Genomic DNA, 18,424 nt, shown 5'->3' with positions numbered 1-18,424 from the left:
GGTGGAGGCATGGTTGCGCCGCAGACCAGGGAGAAGCTGGCATGTTTCCACATGTACTCATGGACACGAGGGAAAGTAGGAAATTACTTTTGACAAGTTTATTTAATCCAGTGTTGTAGAAAAGGCACAACTCCAGGACATGTGTCATAGAGAATTATGCCAGTAACCTGGCTTTGTCTTGGTTCTTTGGAAGAAATAACTCCTTTAAAGAGCCTCCTAAAATACTTTTTAACAGTTAAAACTTAGGAATAAAGTTGGTTTTTTTTCTTTACAATGAAAATATACATATCTTTGAGTATATGTGCCCCTTTTTCTCATTAAAATAAACACGTTTCATGAAATCCTGCCACAACCATGAGAGGCATCTGGATCTGAGGGGCGTCCAGGCGCTGCTTAGATGACAGAAGAGCCAGAGACCAGTATGTACATGGAGAGACCAAGTGTATACCAAATACTCAAAGTCGGAGGTCTTTGAGTCTAAAGTGCATAGAGGTTGATATTTTTAAAAATATTATTAGAGAACTTATGGAAAAATAGAGTATTGTTTTCTTTCTAGTAAAAGTTGGGGCTGAAAGCAGTGGCTGTCTCAGGAAAGGGCAGGCTGTTGACCTATGCATGTGACATAGGGTCACTGAGTAGAGAAGGGTGGCAAAGTAGAAGCCCTGTTTTGCTTTATCTGAACCTTTGGTAGGTAGTCCTTTAGTCAACTTTTATATGTGTGTGACTCATACTTAAGGTCACCACTATTAAGAGTATTGTCACCTTAAGACATCTTGGTTAACACCAGGGTGCTCCAAGATTATTTATACATTTAGAGTTAGTAAAACAGTAAAGATTGGCCATACAGCAGAAAATACATTAGTACTAGTGCCTGCTGAGGCCCCTTCCTGGGGTCAGTTCATTAAAGAATATAAATACTTATGGGTATTTCAGTTATAAAAGTTTCTATATAGAAACCCTAAGGCTTATTCAATACAGCAGCAGCTTAATACAAAAGCTAATTAAATGTGTCTTCAGGTGGTGCTAAAAAAATTACTCCTCTTCCTACAGGAGTATGACAGCCTGTAGGAGTTTGTTTCCCTGTGTCTGCCTCACACAGAGCAGGATGCTAATAATACTAATGCAGGTAACAGCTTTGTCCAGTAACACCCCATCAAGAATAGGATTCATGTTTGGTGGTTAGGAGAGAAAATACAGATTTCAGGAAATTGGTCACCACAACTGGATCCGTCAGTAAAAGAAATTACATTTTCTTCACAAGGACACTGCATGACCGGTGAGAATACTTTTAGCTTTTCCATGGAGCAGTAACTTTACTGCTTGAGAGAAAGTTCTTTCTGTGAGCAGTGTGGACACAGCAGCTTCCTCCCATGCACACAGGGCAATAAGTTGGTGGAGACATCTTTGTGATTCTCACAAGATTTCAATGTCCCATTTCTGTGTTTCTTCTCCCTCCAGAGGCTGATTGACAATAACATGAGTCTTGTCATAATAGTTTCCTCCTAAAATAGAAATCGCAAAAGAAAAGATTAGCAATTGCACAATCTCACAACCTTTTTGAAATGGAAAAGTTTGAACAACATAGCCATTATTCACCTCACATTGGACCTTATTGTCAAACTGAAAAGCTAGAAAATATGACGGTAGATGCACAGTGCCCAACAATGCCATACAAAAGTCTGCCTAGCAAACTAGCCAAGTGTCAGGTACAGTTTTGGTTTCTACAGCAACAGTGGCTGTGCTAATGAAACTAAAGCAACAACTGTAAATAGTAATGGCCCTGAACTTGCAGAATTAATAACTACTGCCATAAATTTTAATTGAGGGCTTTAAAGTATCACAATTCAGTACAAAAGATGTTCTGGGAAAGAAACAGATGGCATCCTTTATTTTGTAGATTTTGGTGCTTCAAATTTCTAATTCTACCAGTTTATGAAGTTGCAAGTGAAATTTTTTCTATTCTAATGAAATTGGGAAAGCTATTTAGACTTCATTGTTAGATTTTGTTGTTCTCTGGCTAAGTGACTCAATTCACTAGTTCCTTCTTAGCACAACTTTATTATCAGAGGCCTACCTTTAACATCCAGGACAAGTTCATCACTGAGATATGAGCTGATAGTTCCATTTCGGTTCAGTCTCCACTTCTGCCTGAACTGCCCATGTTCAGTCCACAAGGCTACCTTGGCTCCAGGTGTGTCCCGACCACCAATCACATCAAGACATGTATCACTGGCCTACACAACAGTTAAGAAATAAAAATACTTCATTTGCTGATATAAATAGGGTACCTTTTCCTTAGGGTGATAATTAATTTATCTTTAAAAGTCTTAATGGCTGATGGGAAAGAATAAGTACCAAAAATGAAATACACATTTTTAAAAGGCCCTGCTTCGGTAAAGGTCTGTAGAATTGGAATGTTAAATCCCTCTTAGCTTAAATATTATATGATGCTTGGTTTTTCTATTTTAAAATAATAAAACACTGTAGCAAAGATATTCAGATACAATAAGCAGGTACTGATAATAAAACAAAAACACTAGTGTTTTTTTTAATTAGTGCTCTGTTCCCAGAGCATTAAGCACAATGAGGGAAAAGCTTGTATTTCATTTTTAAAGCATCTTTCATAACAGTTTCTTCTACTATGACTCCACTATATCTATCTGAAAAGAAAGGATTTTAACATACTTGGACTCACAGAGACAAATGATTTTATCTGAGTCATCAAATAAGGAACCCTTTTCACAAAAGCATACTGTCTGATGTGGCTCCAGTGGAAGGAATATTTAGGTATGTGTTAGCCTTGGTTCTTAAGACTTTTTTCCCTTTAATCTAGAAAGTACAGTTTCAGTGCTTATACATGTTCTTAACAGCATTTTTATGATTATACAATGAACTTTTTCTAGGAATCCAATGTTTTCAGCACACCAGCTGATCTGGCAGTATTGTAGTTAAACACAAATGCCAGCATCGGAAAGCATGATCTTTTACCTTGGACTTAAAGAGTCCTCGACAGTAGTGCCAGATCTGAGTGTCCTTCCCACTGTAGGGAGCGATGCACACGGACATTGTCCGTGCATCAGCTAGGTTCCCAGTGACTGTCAAATACTCATCCTGGGCTCGGTTCCTTATTCTGATGTACACTGCAGGCTACAAAAAGAAAAAAAGCCATTTAAAGGGGCAAAAACCTTAAACTTCCATACTGGAAAAGCAATCTTTCCAAAGTAGGGAAGTGAGAAGGTACTTTTTAATAAATACGGTTTCACTCATTCACATATTATTTTCTACTGATAAATCCTTGAGCACAAAGCCTAAATTGTGCAATGTCTATTAAACATTCTGCAAGGTGCCCATCTGAGAGGGTAAAAGGTAATAGTTGCGTTCACCAGAACTCAGTGTAGCAAGGCTGGGGCAATGGTCAATTAAGGACTTGGTGAGTTTCATCACATCTCAGATACTGGAAGGGAGAGTAAAGGCCAGGTAACGTCACCATAGATCTTAGTGACAGTACAGGAACAAGCATAGTAATCAGGCACAGTCTGGAGCACTGATTAAATGGTCAACAGCTGGTAAGCAAGGTCTTGAAAACCCAGACAGCAAGGCCCTTCATCTTAGAAAGAAATAACTACTTTTGCATTCAAAAATCAGACGGCACTCTCTTGTCTGGAAAATACATGACACAATAAATCTGAGACCATTAAGAATAATAGCTAATTATTTGCTTAGCTTTTGAAGACATCAAGCATGTGCTAAAAGTTTTCTGTGCTGCTAATTTTGTCAGAATAACCAGAAACTTTGAGCGAAAACATCCATGGCTCCAGTTTTATAAAGTTCACACAGATAGGGAGCCAGGTCTCTGGCAGGATGGCTCAGAGACCCATACAGAAACACAGTTATGCCTGTGGCACTGTCTCCCCCTGGAAGTATGAAACAGTACAAGGGCACTGGAAGCAGCTCCACAGGAAGCATCCTGAATCCAAGGCCTCAGGTCCCAGAGAGAAAGCCCACTCTCAGTGGGAGCTGGCATCCCAGATAGAGTACTTTCATGGCTTCTATGCAAGACAACAATGAATATTGAATTTTGAAACTTAAAACACATCAACCTGGTTGCACTTTGGTAAATTAATACTGTGTTTAGCATTTCTAAGGAACCTAAGCATTTAAATTACCAAGGAGAAAGTCAGGCCATAGAAGTCTGTGACCAAGAAGTCTGCCTGTCAAGTGTCTTAAAAAGTGAATTGCTACCACACTCATGTTTATAACCATCCTAGTAGGACAAGATATCTTAGAAACCTGTTTGGCCCTCCCTTTAGCTTTTGGCTTCCTGAAAGAATTGAACTTTCCCCGGGAATCTCAGGCCGAGAGAACAGAAAAGCTGAAGCCCTGAGGAACTGTTTCTCAACCAGAGATCACCCCGTTCTGACAACTCACCAGAACACCTTGCAGGACAGCCTTGCTCCTAAACAATGAGTCCACCCTTAGCAGGGCCTTGACAAGGACTGCTTAATTACACATACCTCTAGCCCTGTATTTACATCTACACCCTGTCTCCAAGATAGTCTGGGTGACATGGTACATTGAACAAATCTATCCTCACTTTTACCATTTCCCAGGCTTTTACTCTAAGAACTCTGGCATCAATAATTACAACTGTAATAATGCACTGAAATACCCACAACTCAGTGTTGTCTTCCACAGTAACAATTAATTCTTGAAGCTTCAGTGAACTTTTATAGTTCATTACCTTTGCACATGTAAAGAAACAGTATGACCTTCACAGATGACAGAACTCCAATTACTTTAGGACTAAACATCACAGTTTTAATCAATTAGACCAAGCAAGGTACTAATTACCCTTATTACCATTTGTAGTCTGACTCCCCTGTAATTACACTTAGAATCACTGAGATGCACTGTAAGTATCTTAGTGACTTCTGGATTCCCAGCCTCAAAGGTGGATCATGTTTTAATTATTCCCTGGTTCCTCAACAAGGATATGAACTATAACAGTGTAATACCTGTACCAAAGTTACATGTAGTAAAAAACTAGTGGTGTCAAAACTGAATTCTTTTGTTGAGTTTCAAAGCTGTGGCCTAACTAAACAATGTGGAAAATAATCTAAAGCATTATTTTGAAATTAATATCAAAAATTTGAAAGGTTAAAGGTAAGTCTGTTGCTGAAGATACCATATACTTTGGGCACAGAACTCAAAAGATCCAAACTGGATTTAACCTGAAAGCTTCTTCCTCGAGGACAGCTTTCAGAGTACCAGAAGACGCTATGCAAGCTGCCAAGGGAGGGAAGCAATCAGAGTCCTACCCAGCTGTGATACCTGTGAATCACAGCATGACCAGCTATCCCTAAAGGTACCACAATGGCAATCCTATCTTGGCAATAAACGACATCTTTCTAATTGGACTTAAAGCACACTCAACAAGAAGGAAACCATGCCAGGTGCTGGAAACCTAGCCAGACCTAGGTAGGTCCTGGATCTTAAAAAGAGAACCTGCTCTCACTCCTATACTAAGCCTGCACAGTCCTAACTGCATTCTAAATACTTAAACACACAGAGAAGTGTAGCTCTCATTCCTCATCAAAGAAGCTTTCTCTTTGCAACAGATGGAAACCATCACAGAAAAATTAAGCAAATGATGACAATACCAAAAGACATGCTAAGTGTGTGTGTAACAAAAATAAAAGGTCACAAATTCAAGGGGGAAGAAGTTAGAAATGGAAAGGGCTGCAAGGAGGGAAAGTGATATATTTTAGTTAAAATTATGCAGAAAAAGCTTGCTTGTAAAATTAAGAGGTTCTTCTAAGCCATTCTTTATCACGGGACCCTGAACAATGGAAATGGTTCTCCTTGTCTAGTAGAGAGAAACCACTCAAAAATGAGATGATTGAGGATGTAATTCAATGGTAGAAGCTTACCATGCATGAGGCCTTTGGTCAGAACCGAGCATGAGAAGCCAAAATAAGAGTATATCACACTGACTACTACTTTTTTTTTGGGGGGGGGGGCATAGGATTCTTATTAGGTGGTCTTTAAAAGCCAAACTCTCTTTTTCCCTATGGATGTTTAGTTGGATTACCCAATATCCCATAGACTGGGAGGGAGGAGCATCCTGTACCATTAGTGTACCAAGAAACCACTAATGTTTTGGTGTCCTTCAATAGAACAACTCCGGCTCTCTCAAGGAACATGGTTAGTAACAGTGTACTTTCAAAGTGTGTTACCACAGTTTTAATATAAGCCCAATGTATGTCCATATGCTACTGAATATTCGCAGTGACAACAATAACTTTACCAGTGAGGAACCTGAGGCACTAAGAAATGAAGTGACCGGTCACAATCACATTGCTTACAAACAGCTATGATTTGAAGTGACACAGGACCATAGAGTATTGAAGGACATGGCAAGAAAATTTGGTTCATTATCTAACACTGAGGTTAGCAAATCAGCCTGAGCACCTTTATCTACTAGACAGACTGCTCACTGCTTGGAGTTCGTGGTAGAGCTCAACAATGCTGATCTTCTAAGTGCTTAAGAACTTACACATAGAAGAGTCTGGGTTCACATCTTGATTATAACTCTTGGGTTGCTTTTGTCAAACCACTGCCTTATCAGTCTTGATTTTTCAATGATAATTCCTACCTTAAAAGACTGTCAGAATCAAGTTAAGCAGTGTTCTAAAGAGAACAGAGACAGATAGCACATCTGCTACCCGTTACACACCTGGCTTGGCTTGGTGACATTACCAGGTCTATTTAGTCTTAACAATAAAAACCAGGAGTCAAGTATTGGGGTAATAACCTGAAAGATCAGAGAAGCAGAGCAGCAACCACCAGAGACTTCTTACTCTCCAAATCCTCAGACCAAAAAGGGGGCAATATTAGGTATGGCCCTTCAGGTGTCTATTTTTGAGGTGGTTTTTCACTTGCTTCGCTGCTCTAGGGAAGCTGGCTAGGAGACTCTCCTGCCCCCACTTCCTCTTGATGGAATTACCTATGTGCACCATCATGCCTGGTTTTTAATGTGGGTGCTGGGGATCAAATGAGTTGGGCATGTTTAATCCAAAACTGCAGCTAAGGGACAGATGATGTTGGGCTAGTATCTAGCATTTCTTAGAGGACACTAAACATCTATTCACTTATATATTCATCCCTTTATTGAACAAACAGTTCTGAGCCCTTAGTTACTCACCATTTTGACAGGTATTAGAGATAGAGCAATAAGTAAAGTAGGCACTGCAGCCTCTCAAAAGTGGTTTCTAACAATAAGAACAAGCCCAATTCATCTGGATTGATGTGGTTATAAGCTACATACAACGTTTTGTAGAAAAAGGATCAAAGTCTTTGAGGATTTTAATTTAGACTGGAGGAACTGGCACATTGTATTGGAAGAATAGTTAAGAACTAGTTTGGCAAGAATGAGAAAACGTTCTACACAGAGGGCACAGCCATGTTACCAGGTTGGGTGCATGTGAGTGAGGAGATGAGGCTTGGGAGGCAAGGAGGAGTCAGGTCCCACAAGAAACACAGATTGTATCCTAGCACAGTGGGAAGCTTTGGAACATAAGACAAGCAGTAGGTGTGTGATAAATACTACTTTAATTAACTTGCCAGGATTCAACCTGAAGATTACATAAAGAAAAAATCCAAATGCAAAGAAAGTAAAACTCATAATTAAGGATCATTTTTCTACTACAGAATTTACAGTTTTTTAACTTCTGTGAAAAAGTATGGCTGATGGAACTTTGAATTTAACACTAAAACCCAGTATTGACCGTAAATAAAATTTTATGAACTGGCTAAAATGTGTAAGAAATTATTCCTGCATAAGAATAAAAACTCCCCCTTGGTTACATAAGTGACCAAGTGGTCAGTATTTTAGTGTGGTTTATGACAGTTCTGCCAGAAAATCAAGCTAACACGTTAGTTTTCTACTTCTTACCTGCTTCATAGGGCGGATGGAACCAATCGTTTTCCACCCACTGAATGCTGTCCAGTTTGGGATCTCATTAGGCACAAGGAGGATTTGCCTTCCCAAGAAATTGGATCCTTCATAAGCTATCCATCTGCAAGAAAGCAAAAAAGAAAACTGTGGGACATTGCAAACAACAAAAGTAGCCTCTTACTAACAACAACTGTTACACCATTGTGCTTTACAGCTTCGAGGTCTGCAGATTTCAAAAGTATATAATCACACATTTCTTGGTAGAGGCCTAGAAGATAGCGACTACATGTGGAGTCAGAATGAAATGTCTGGCTCCTGCACTTCCAAAACGAATGAGGTTCCCTCAACTCTGAAATTCTCTATTCCTTTGATAGAGCAAATCTCAAAGCATTTTAACACTGAAACACATATCTTGGCCTCCCACTATTACTCAGGAGGAAACATTCTTTCTTCCTCAGGTTGTCACACACTGGAGCTTCTCCAGACAGCTGAAACCTCTCTAGACATTTATTCTTTTACAACTCTGCCCACAACTTCCCAAGGCCACCAAGGGCTACTCAGAGATTCCCGTTTACTCTTTTTTTTTTTTTTTCTTTTTGAGACAGGGTTTCTCTGTGTGGCTTTGTGCCTTTCCTGGGACTCACTTGGTAGCCCAGGCTGGCCTCGAACTCACAGAGAATCCGCCTGTCTCTGCCTCCTGAGTGCTGGGATTAAAGGCGTGCACCACCACCGCCCGGCTATTCCCGTTTACTTTTTAAAGATGGCTCCTTTGCAAATCTTCCCTAACACTGTTGTGTTCAACCCTGGTTGTGTAAAAGTGCTCAGGGCCTTGAGTGAGAACCAGGACATTACTTGTGCACGGTCATGTCTGTCTCTTTCCATGCTGGCTGTGACTGCTTTTAAACCAGGGTGACAGTTTCCTAAGTGTGAGACAGAAGGCCCACAACTAAAAGCATGCTCTGGTCCTTGACAGTTTTCTGAGCCCTGTGTTCACTAGTTGCCAAACGGGGTGACTAAACACTAGACCTGCCAGAAGGACCCAAAATTTTAAGGGAGACTCAAGGTCTCTGAGATACTTTGAAGACAGTGTGGAGGATGAGACTTGCTTCAGACACAGTACTCTGGAAGTGCAGTATGTGCTATCCAACACTCCCATCAGCCTATAACCTAGGAGATGAGGTAGAGAGTACCAGTAGCAGCAAAGAAAGTATGCCTGTGCATCAGGGGGAGCGTTCCCCAAAACAGGTTCTCTCAAGGCTTGTGGTGTGGACCAGCGTCCCTAAGGTCCCATGTGAAGCACCTGGTCTGCAGGATATAGTCTGCAACTACTTGGGATGTAGCTGAACCTTCAGGATGTGGCACCTGGTGGGAGGTCCTTGAAGGGACATTGTTACCCTGGTCCCTTCCTTTTGCTTCTTGGCTCATGGTGTTCTCCAAGTCACATTCCTATCCTGGTATGCTACGCAAAGGCCTGAAGCGTTCTGATCTCAGACTAGAACCTTCAGAACCAAACAAACCTTTTCTGAGTTTAAGTGCCGCAGTCATTTTGCTATAGTGGCAGGAAGCCACTGCTGCTATAGCAGTGACATCTGTTCTTCAGTTTTACAAAAGAAAATTTCTTTATCTCACAGAGGGGCATTGGCTAGTGCAGGAAAAGACACCAACCAATTCCTACGTAAAAGTTGTAGGCAGGAGGGAGGAACTGAGGAAAACCTGATTTATTCAGTCCAAAAAGCTTGAGTAGACTCTTGACTCAAATTGACTGCTGTGAGGGAAAGTCTCTTTTTCCCACAACTCAGATCAGGCTTAGCCAAATTATGGGCATATTGAGGCAGTGGGATAGACAGCCTCCCTTGACCTGTTACAGCTGCCTGCACAATCCAATCAACCATGTGCAAAGCCAAAGGCAGGTCATGATGCCCAGAGATGCTGAGCCACCTCTCCAGTGTTTAACAAGTGAATCCCACACATGGAAAAGGTACGTGGGATCCCATTACCATCATGGATCCAAGATGCAACAGTGCACAACTTGTCATGGAATAGGTGGTTCAACATGAATGGTATCCTGAAAACCCACTGTAGCCCAGGAAGGGCTTTACACAGATCCACTGTCCTTGAATCTGCCCAGCAATTCTATTGGGGAGACTTGTGAATAGTGGATAGATAAAAGGCTACCAAGAATATAATTGTCAAAATGAAATAACACACATTTTCTAGAAAAGAATAAAAGCAGGAAGGTGAGAACTCTGGCAGTGTATCAAATATCAGTTTAACTTAGATATGTTAAAAAAAAACTGAAAATCTTACAGAGGGTTTTGAAATGTACCTCAAGTGCTACTAGTTCACTGGAAAGTAATATTCTGGAATCCTTTGCTAAGACAGCAAACCAATTAATTTTAATAAAGGCCAAACCATAAGAAATACTTTTCAAAGGAAATTTTAAATTGTTGTACATGTGTATTATGTAAAAGCCATTTTGTAATAGTTGACCTAATTTTCTATTTATCATCTTGACTTTCTTATTGATCACCCCATATATTTAAACAGTTAATTACCACACAATTTAAAAGCCATAAGCAATAAAAAGCCATTTTTATATTAACTATTGACACCTATGCATGTTTTCATAGTTGAGTTTTGGGTGAAAATCCAGCAGCATAAGAGCAGGAGCTGGCTCCAATGCCATACTCTCAGGGATGTACAGGAGATTTGTTCCCCAGGAAACAAAGCTTCAGCTACAGGCCTCTCAACCATCTCTGTTAAACACAGATGCTCAAGTACTGCCTAATTTGTACATTAATAACAATGCTTTTTAAAGACTGCTTCCTAAAGTGTAAACACAGAAGGCCTGTGCAACCCAGCTCCACTCTATGACTGGTAACAGAAATGAACAGAAACGTTGGTAGGTAGCATGCATCAACCAGTGTGGTCCATATGAAAATGAGCATGCCAGTAGGGACTGCTTGCAGATAAACAAGGTGGGAGTAAAATCAAACCATCTTAGTCTTTTAAATAGTCACTTGCCTTACACAGGCAGTGAGTGCTATTCACAGTCAAAATCGATGATTTCATAAAATTTCCCCTGAAAGGGAAATGAAGTTTAAGGAAAGCTACTTGGTGGAACTGCTTTATGATCAATGTCTCTGGGGTACCAGCCCTCCTCCCCAAAGGGTTCTTTGTCCCAGATCACCGCACAGCATCATTTATTGGGCATGGCTCCACCTTCTCCTTTTCAGACAGAAGCTACCACTCTATCAAGAGCAACAGGAACCGGAGCACCAGCGGGCTCATGCAGCAGGGGTGGGGAGACAGCACCCGAGCAGCTCTATCCCGAATCACTGACTGAGCCAGACGGAGCCCCTCCCCATACTCACAGTCCACTCTTTATCCACACAGACTGGGTATAGAAGTGCAGGTCCTTGTTCAAAACAGAATTCACAGCATCTTCAAGATGTAACTCTCTTCCCTCACAGTGCTCCAGGGCAAAAAGGCTGACAGAAGGTTCTTCAAAAACCTAACATACAAAAAGAGAAAAAGCATCATCCCAGGCATGGGCACACCTGAAAGAAACCTAGTCTCAAATACATCCTCAAGAGAAAGGGCACTCTTCATTTAAAACATAGCTAGAATGTGCACACAGAGGCAACTTGCTCACCAAAAATAATTCATGTAGGACAATAAAAGCAATGCTATTCTTTTTTCTTATTAGTATATGCATGATAGCTGAGAGACTTGAGAAATGAGATACCAAAACAAGACCACACCCCTGTGTTTGAGGCATTATTAACTAGCAGATAAGTTGGAAGAATTATAGTATAGTGTAACATATGGTACAAAGTAAATAAACAGGGCCCATGAGAGTACTCAAGAAAAGCAGGAAGAAGACTCGATGACAAGGCATGGAATATGATGGCTCACGACTGAACAGATGCAACAAATTGAGGGGGGGGTGAGAAGGCTGAGGGAAGGTGCTTTGTGCAAGGCAGACATGTGAAGGGTGTACAGGGGGGACACAGACATGCTTGGGTGTAGTGAGAGGAGTAGTCAGCAGAACCAACCATCAAGAACACAAGTCCCACAGGAAAGGTGTTGATGTGCTCACGGACTGTCTTCATGTACTAAGATGTCACGTGTCCTGCTGTGCTGATGGGCATGAACAGATTGACTGCCAAGGCAGAGTCAAGGACTAAGACTGTGATGAAGCAACTGGATATAAAGGAAGCAGTATCCAAGCAGCCAGAATCATGGCTGGTCAAATATGAGTAAACACAGGCTCTTAGCTTCAAGAGGAAAAAAAGGCTTCAAAGCGGAGGGTAGGAATGGTAACAGAACACGTGTTCTGTAAAGTGAAAGGGGAAATACTGGCGGTGGAAGAGCTTGGGGAGGGTGGCAGAGGGAATCTGGAGAAGGGTCAACTAAAACTAAGCATCAGGGAAAATGTCACAGGGACACCTGCTACTTTGTAAGCCAACTGAAACATATTTAAGAAAGGAAATAAAACATCAAAACCAACTGGCTCACTCCCAAGTGACCTGGATATACACTTGCAATGGAGGGAAGGGAGTTGAGTCAGCCCTCCCAGAGGTGTTTGGCAAAGGCATGGGAATCATTTAAATGTCCAACTCAAGAGGGAACTGGTTGAATAAATAAAGCAATTACTCAGAGGAATTCTAGAGAGCTGTGGAAAGAACGAGAAGCACTTTAGAGATCACCAAGACAAAGTCTGTAGAGTCAGGAAAGAGAGACGATATAAGATAGCATATGTCACAGGACATGGAAAAAGGAAAATTCATACATATAAACATGTACTTGTATATGTATTAAGCTTTGTCTAAAAAAATACTGCCTTTTCTGAGACTGTATCTAAGAATGCAAAGGGCACAAGAGGAACAAAAGCTTTTACTAGATGGGCCTTTTGCGGATTTTTTATTTTGAACCCTGGTAATTTTATTCAGAAACATATATTGGTAATTATTGTTAATGTATTTATATATGTATGTGTTTTTGTGGGGTTTTCTTAATATGGCCACGAGAAATTTACCTGGCAACAGCATGAATAAAGAATAGAGAGACAGAAAGTAATAGTGCCAATATACTGGTAGAATATTTGCAGTTAAACAGAAAGAGAACCAGACATGATGTGGAGAGGGGTGTGTGTGTGTGTGTGTGTGTGTGTGTGTGTGTGTGTGTGTGTGTGTGTGTGAGATTTAGACACAAGGCAAAACCAGGAAAATTGGAATAGTGATAAAGTAGGTATGCTAAGGCAAACAAATGGACACACTGGGAGGGGACGTGCAAAGGTGGAGTGGGGTGGGGGTCGGCTAAACTGGTAACGTATCTGCCGTGCAATCCTAAGAACCTGAATCTGGATCCCCGGCACCCACACAAAAGCTGAGCCTGGTAGCACACACTCGTGACCCTGGTGCTGGGAGAGTGGGAACAGAGAGATCACTGGAGCTTGTTGTGCCCAACCAGTCTAGACAACCAGTAAATTCTGAGTTTGGTGAGACCTTGTCTCAACAAGGTGGAAAGTGATAAAAGGAAGGTACTTCACTCAACTGCTGGCTTCTATTGCCCACATAGGTGCATGTATACACACATCTTAAAAGAAAAGTAAAACTGGAAGTACTGGTGTACCTATTGTTATCTACAAGTAAATCTGTAGAAAAACCTTGCACAAGACCTAGGAACATATTAGAATTGGAAGTCTTCATCCTAGACTAGAAGAAGGATAAATGGGGGTGGGGGGGAGACGTGGGACATATGCTAGACTCTGACATGGACTGCAGAGAGAGGCCCTGGTGCCTTTGAAAAGTCCCAAAAGCTGTATAGTAACCAAAGCCAGAGTTGAGAGAAGAGACCAGGAGGAGACTATCGTTGTACAGACTGATATACAGGTGGGGACAGGTGGGGAGGGACGACAGACTGACCAGGAGAAGAGAGCCCTTCACACTACAAGACAATGCTGCTGAGTCGGAGACAGCAGTGAGGCTGTGTCAGCTAGCCAGTGAGGACATGATGGTGACCTGGTGAGAACTGTCTTCCTGGTGTGTCACATGAGGAGAGAATCCGGGCTGAGGAGTCAATGTCAACAAAGGGTGGGTCTATATATATTCCTCTTTAGAAACAATAATGTGGACAACCAGCATAGGGGTCTAGGCACTTGCTTATGGGCAGCACACAAAGTCCTAATGAACAGAAAGGCTCAAGGAGGGATGACAAGAGGGATGGCTGAGGGGAAGAGTAAGAAATTTAATCTCATGGTCCATATTACTTCAGAACCTCCTGCTAGATTGGCCCATGAGGGGATGGGTCTCACTGAAAGGGATGTACTATACTTCTGAAATATAACCTGCTCGGTCGATATAATGTTACTTGGATGAATATGATTTCAAGGCTGCTATCTTGGTATTAGATAACCCATTTGGGAGCACTACCCAGGGAACTCTTTCTCCTGTTCTCAGCATTCTTCAGTTCCTGTAGTCTCATTGACGTGGCTGCCTGAACAAGCCCAAACACCACCAACAGACATGCTGATGTGGAAGGGGGAAGAAAATCCCCTCAACGCTAGACACAGAGAATATATAAGTATTCTTACATTATGAGCCCAAGGGCCTAGAAATCAAGTCTTGTACTCTTTCCACAACTTTCTGTAGCAACAGAAGTAGTGTATATCTGCCCCGTCCAATATGGCTCTACTAGAGGTATGTCGCTATTGTACACTTAGAATGTAGTTCATCTGACAATAAGCTAGAGCCATTTAATTACATTTAAACTTAAATAACCATGTGGCTAGCACATCGGATTAGACTGTGCAGAGCTAGGTATCAGAAGACAGCAGAAGTCAGCAATCACCTATTGTACAGAGACCACAAACTTAAAGTGAACTACTACCCAGACGCATTGGTCTTCCCTCCATGAACACAACTTACTGACTTAGGAGGAGAAATTCATCACTAGTCACCAGGTTCTCAATTCTCTGGTTGCTTCCCCTGATATCTACAAACTAAAAATTAGAAGTATTCCAATAGTTGATGTAATAAAAAGTGATTAAAATGAGCTAATTAAAGTCCAAAAGAAACTTCTGGATTGACTGTTGAGACTTTTTCAATATCTTTATGTTAAAGGTTTTTAAGAAGCATTTCAGATAACCTCTGTCCACACATCTATTTGATGAGCGATGGTTGAGAGAGAAGGGCAGACAGACAGGCAAGGAGCCTCGAAAGGGTTCAGAACCAACCATTGGGAACTCTCTCCAGGAAAGTCTCTTATGCAAAAAGTGACAAGACAGTAAAAGTTTGATAGTTATGTAGTGAGATTTGTAACCCACAAGAAAAAAGTTAAAAGCCTACAAGAGAATGTAGTTTAAATTCTATGCATTATTCTAAGTAAAACAGGGTAGTGTCTATGTCCCTTGTCCTTTTGTATTTGCTTTTTGAGACAGGGTTTCTCTGTGTAACAGCCCTGGCTGTCTTGGAACTCACTCTGTGGACCAGGCTGGCCTCGAACTCACTGTGATCCACCTGCCTCTGCCTCCTAAGTGCTGGGATTAGAGGTGTGCACCACCACTGCCCGGCCCTTCTACTTTTAAAGATACCCGCTAAGGCATTTTTGAAAAGGCTACCTTTAAGCTCAAACACCATCAAATCTGTTAGCTCTAGCAAGTTAATATCTCAGAAATTTATCTTTTTTGTTTGTTTGTTTTCTTTTTCAAGACTGGGTTTCTCCGTGTAGTTTTAGTGCCTGTCCTGGATCTTGCTCTGTAGACCAGGCTGGCCTCGAACTCACAGAGATCCACCTGGCTCTGTCTCCTGAGTGCTGGGATTAAAGACATGTGCCACCACCGCCTTTATCTTAAAGAAGATGGAAAGTCTGAGGGCACAAAAATGATTTCTCTATTTGAAATGATATAGGGAAGTTGAGGGAAAATGTACCAAATAACTGAGATAATGTTTTGAAAAGGGTTTGTAACAGTTTATATGAATCAATAAAGGATACTTTAAAGGAGAGCAAGTGGCAGCACAGTACAGCCTGGCAGCATTATCCAAGTAAGAGAAATGACCAACAAAGCAAATTGGGAAAATGACCTATTTCCCTTCTGACAGTCAAAGGGCATCATCTAGTCCAGCCTGGCACACTTTTCACTTGAGAGCACCCATTGTTTCCAAACTCAAAGATCCCTCTTCTAGAGATCTGATATAGCAGACATGTCTATGTGTGAGTTATTAAGTTTTGGACTGTTTCAATTTAAATGTTTCCTTTATAAATATATGTAAATGTATACTTAAAACTGATTCACGTGTGTACTCAAAGCATTAGAAGATTTGGAAGGGCAACATGGTGCTGACCTGGACTATTATTTGGGAAGAGTGTTCAAGAAATATTTTTAAAAATTGTCTATGTGCTGATGCATTTCCCAAATTTGAAGATAGCAAGATATAAAAGTTAATAAGTATTCAACACTGAAGATGACAGAAGAATCTGTATTTTATAAGAACAATAGAAACCACAAGAATTTAATTACAAATTGAGCTCTGTAAATGTCATGGCTCTGGTCCATGTTAAATTAGCAGAGAGCCAACCACTTGGGGCTAAAGGTTCCTCTTGGGAGTGAGCAGTAACAAGACATTCCTGCCAGGTCAAGTCTAAGCCATGCAAAGTGGATACAGTTTCAAAGAGGAGTGTGTGGGCAGGTTATGAAAGAAAAAGAATGTTTGAATAATTCATTTGAGTGAAAATTTAAATTAGAAAAAAAAAAACACTGTTCCTCCTTGTCCCATCAATTAATATATGTTGAGATAATAAGAGTAATATTTACCATTGCTCCATAAGTGCTTGTTTGTTATTAATGCTCTAAGTGTCTAACTCAGTATATATATATATGTATATATATGATACATATCATATATAAGTATATATTCATCTTTCTATGATAATGAGGGTCTAAAACAAATTTTCTCCCTAACTTATTTGGCAACAAATTTAACCTGAATAAACAAAGTATATTTATAATATTTACTCAGCTTATATCGAGGCATAAATTTCATTCTAGAAACAGAAATGTGTTTAGTTACAGAATGCTTTCTGGAATCTGCAGACTGTTTTCTTAAACACCATATATAAAAACTAGATTCTTTTTTAAATGTGAAAAAGTCCAAATCCGAAACTACATTCACATTAGGGACATGGACCTGAATCCACATTTAATCTCTAAGGTTTGCCTTTGATGCTGGTACTATTTTCATCCACACTCTGCAGCTGAGGGGTCAAGGCACAGGTCACAGAGGAAAGGGGCCGGGTTCGGAGCCCGTGTCCGTGGCCCCTGAAGCTGTATTCCTAATCCCTCTGCTACTGCTCTAAAATGTTCTGGGTACCAATCATTTTATGATGCCGAACCCCAGCAGGCAGCAAGTGTGAGGTTGCCTGAGGCATGGAGCTTCTCCATGCTCAGCTGGTAAACATCAAAGATCCCAACTTTCTACATACAAACACACCTCTGCCCAGTATATCTGAAGGCTGAGACCGAGGTGCATGGACTCTGCTAGAAGAACTACAATCACATCGTCAGACCTTCAGTGTAAGTGTATGAGAAGCTTAAGTCTCAGTGCCAATTTTAACTTCCTAAGAACCAATATATGACATACTTTGACACTGTACACGTCAGTTCTTTAGCTTTCAAATCACTGTTTCCAGGGAAAATGTGCTGACGAACCCAAGGCTTACTAACTGGTGAGGCTATAAACATAGCATTTTTTACTTAGAAAGTATTAGACACTGAGAACAGTTCTATCTGTACAGAACAACAACTTAAGCTCCCCAAATATTTGCCCAATGATCCAGTGTACAAGGAAGCGCAACCAAACTAACTTAGTGACATGAACTGTAACGTGTGGCCCAAACACCAGTCACTTCCAAAGCAATGCCAAGCTACTGGGAAAAGCTACATGAAATGACGATAATCGAACAGAAGGCTCATAAACCTTTAAAAAGACTCTAATATGAGTCTCTGGGCTACAAAAGTCTATTAACACCTTCAGCCTAGCAAGTCCTAATTTTGGATGACCCCATCGCTCGGCACTGCACTATCAGGCTGAAGCACCAGCTCATTTCATCTTCACCCTTAGTAGCTCAGAAAGTGGAGACCTAGAGAAAAACCACACACTTGGGTACATTCAGGTAAGTGTCAACGGTGGCGTCAGAGCTAGCCAAGAGCTAGCCGAGACAGACGCCAACAGTCACCCTTCCTACAAGCCCTCTGCACTATCTTAGAAAAATAAGCTTCACTATTCCATGTAGGCAGCCCCCTTTTCAGTAAGTTATACTTCACTTCAAAAAGAGCAAATACCATGACCATCCATCCAAGGTCCAAAAAGTATCATCTTGATTTTCCATTGTATTTTTCTAACTTTCATTGGCAAATAAGGTACGTATTTATTAGGTTCGCTGTACGTACAATGTAAGATGATC

At 40.9% G+C, this 18,424-nt stretch overlaps 1 protein-coding gene across 1 annotated transcript in view; it reads right to left on the bottom strand.

Moving 5' to 3' along the window:
• Positions 1 to 83: 83 nt before the first annotated feature.
• Positions 84 to 18,424, bottom strand: part of Crybg3 (crystallin beta-gamma domain containing 3) — a 111,067-nt gene continuing 92,726 nt past the window's right edge. Inside the window, 5 exon segments of the mRNA XM_028879448.2 lie at positions 84 to 1,502; positions 2,075 to 2,234; positions 2,989 to 3,147; positions 7,955 to 8,078; positions 11,332 to 11,471. Of these exon segments, the coding sequence (XP_028735281.2) occupies positions 1,414 to 1,502; positions 2,075 to 2,234; positions 2,989 to 3,147; positions 7,955 to 8,078; positions 11,332 to 11,471 (672 nt within the window). The 3' untranslated portion in view covers positions 84 to 1,413.

Source organism: Peromyscus leucopus, chromosome 12, assembly GCF_004664715.2.
Source record: "Peromyscus leucopus breed LL Stock chromosome 12, UCI_PerLeu_2.1, whole genome shotgun sequence".
Lineage (NCBI taxonomy): Eukaryota > Metazoa > Chordata > Mammalia > Rodentia > Cricetidae > Peromyscus > Peromyscus leucopus.
This window is presented reverse-complemented; position numbering and strand designations above follow the sequence as displayed.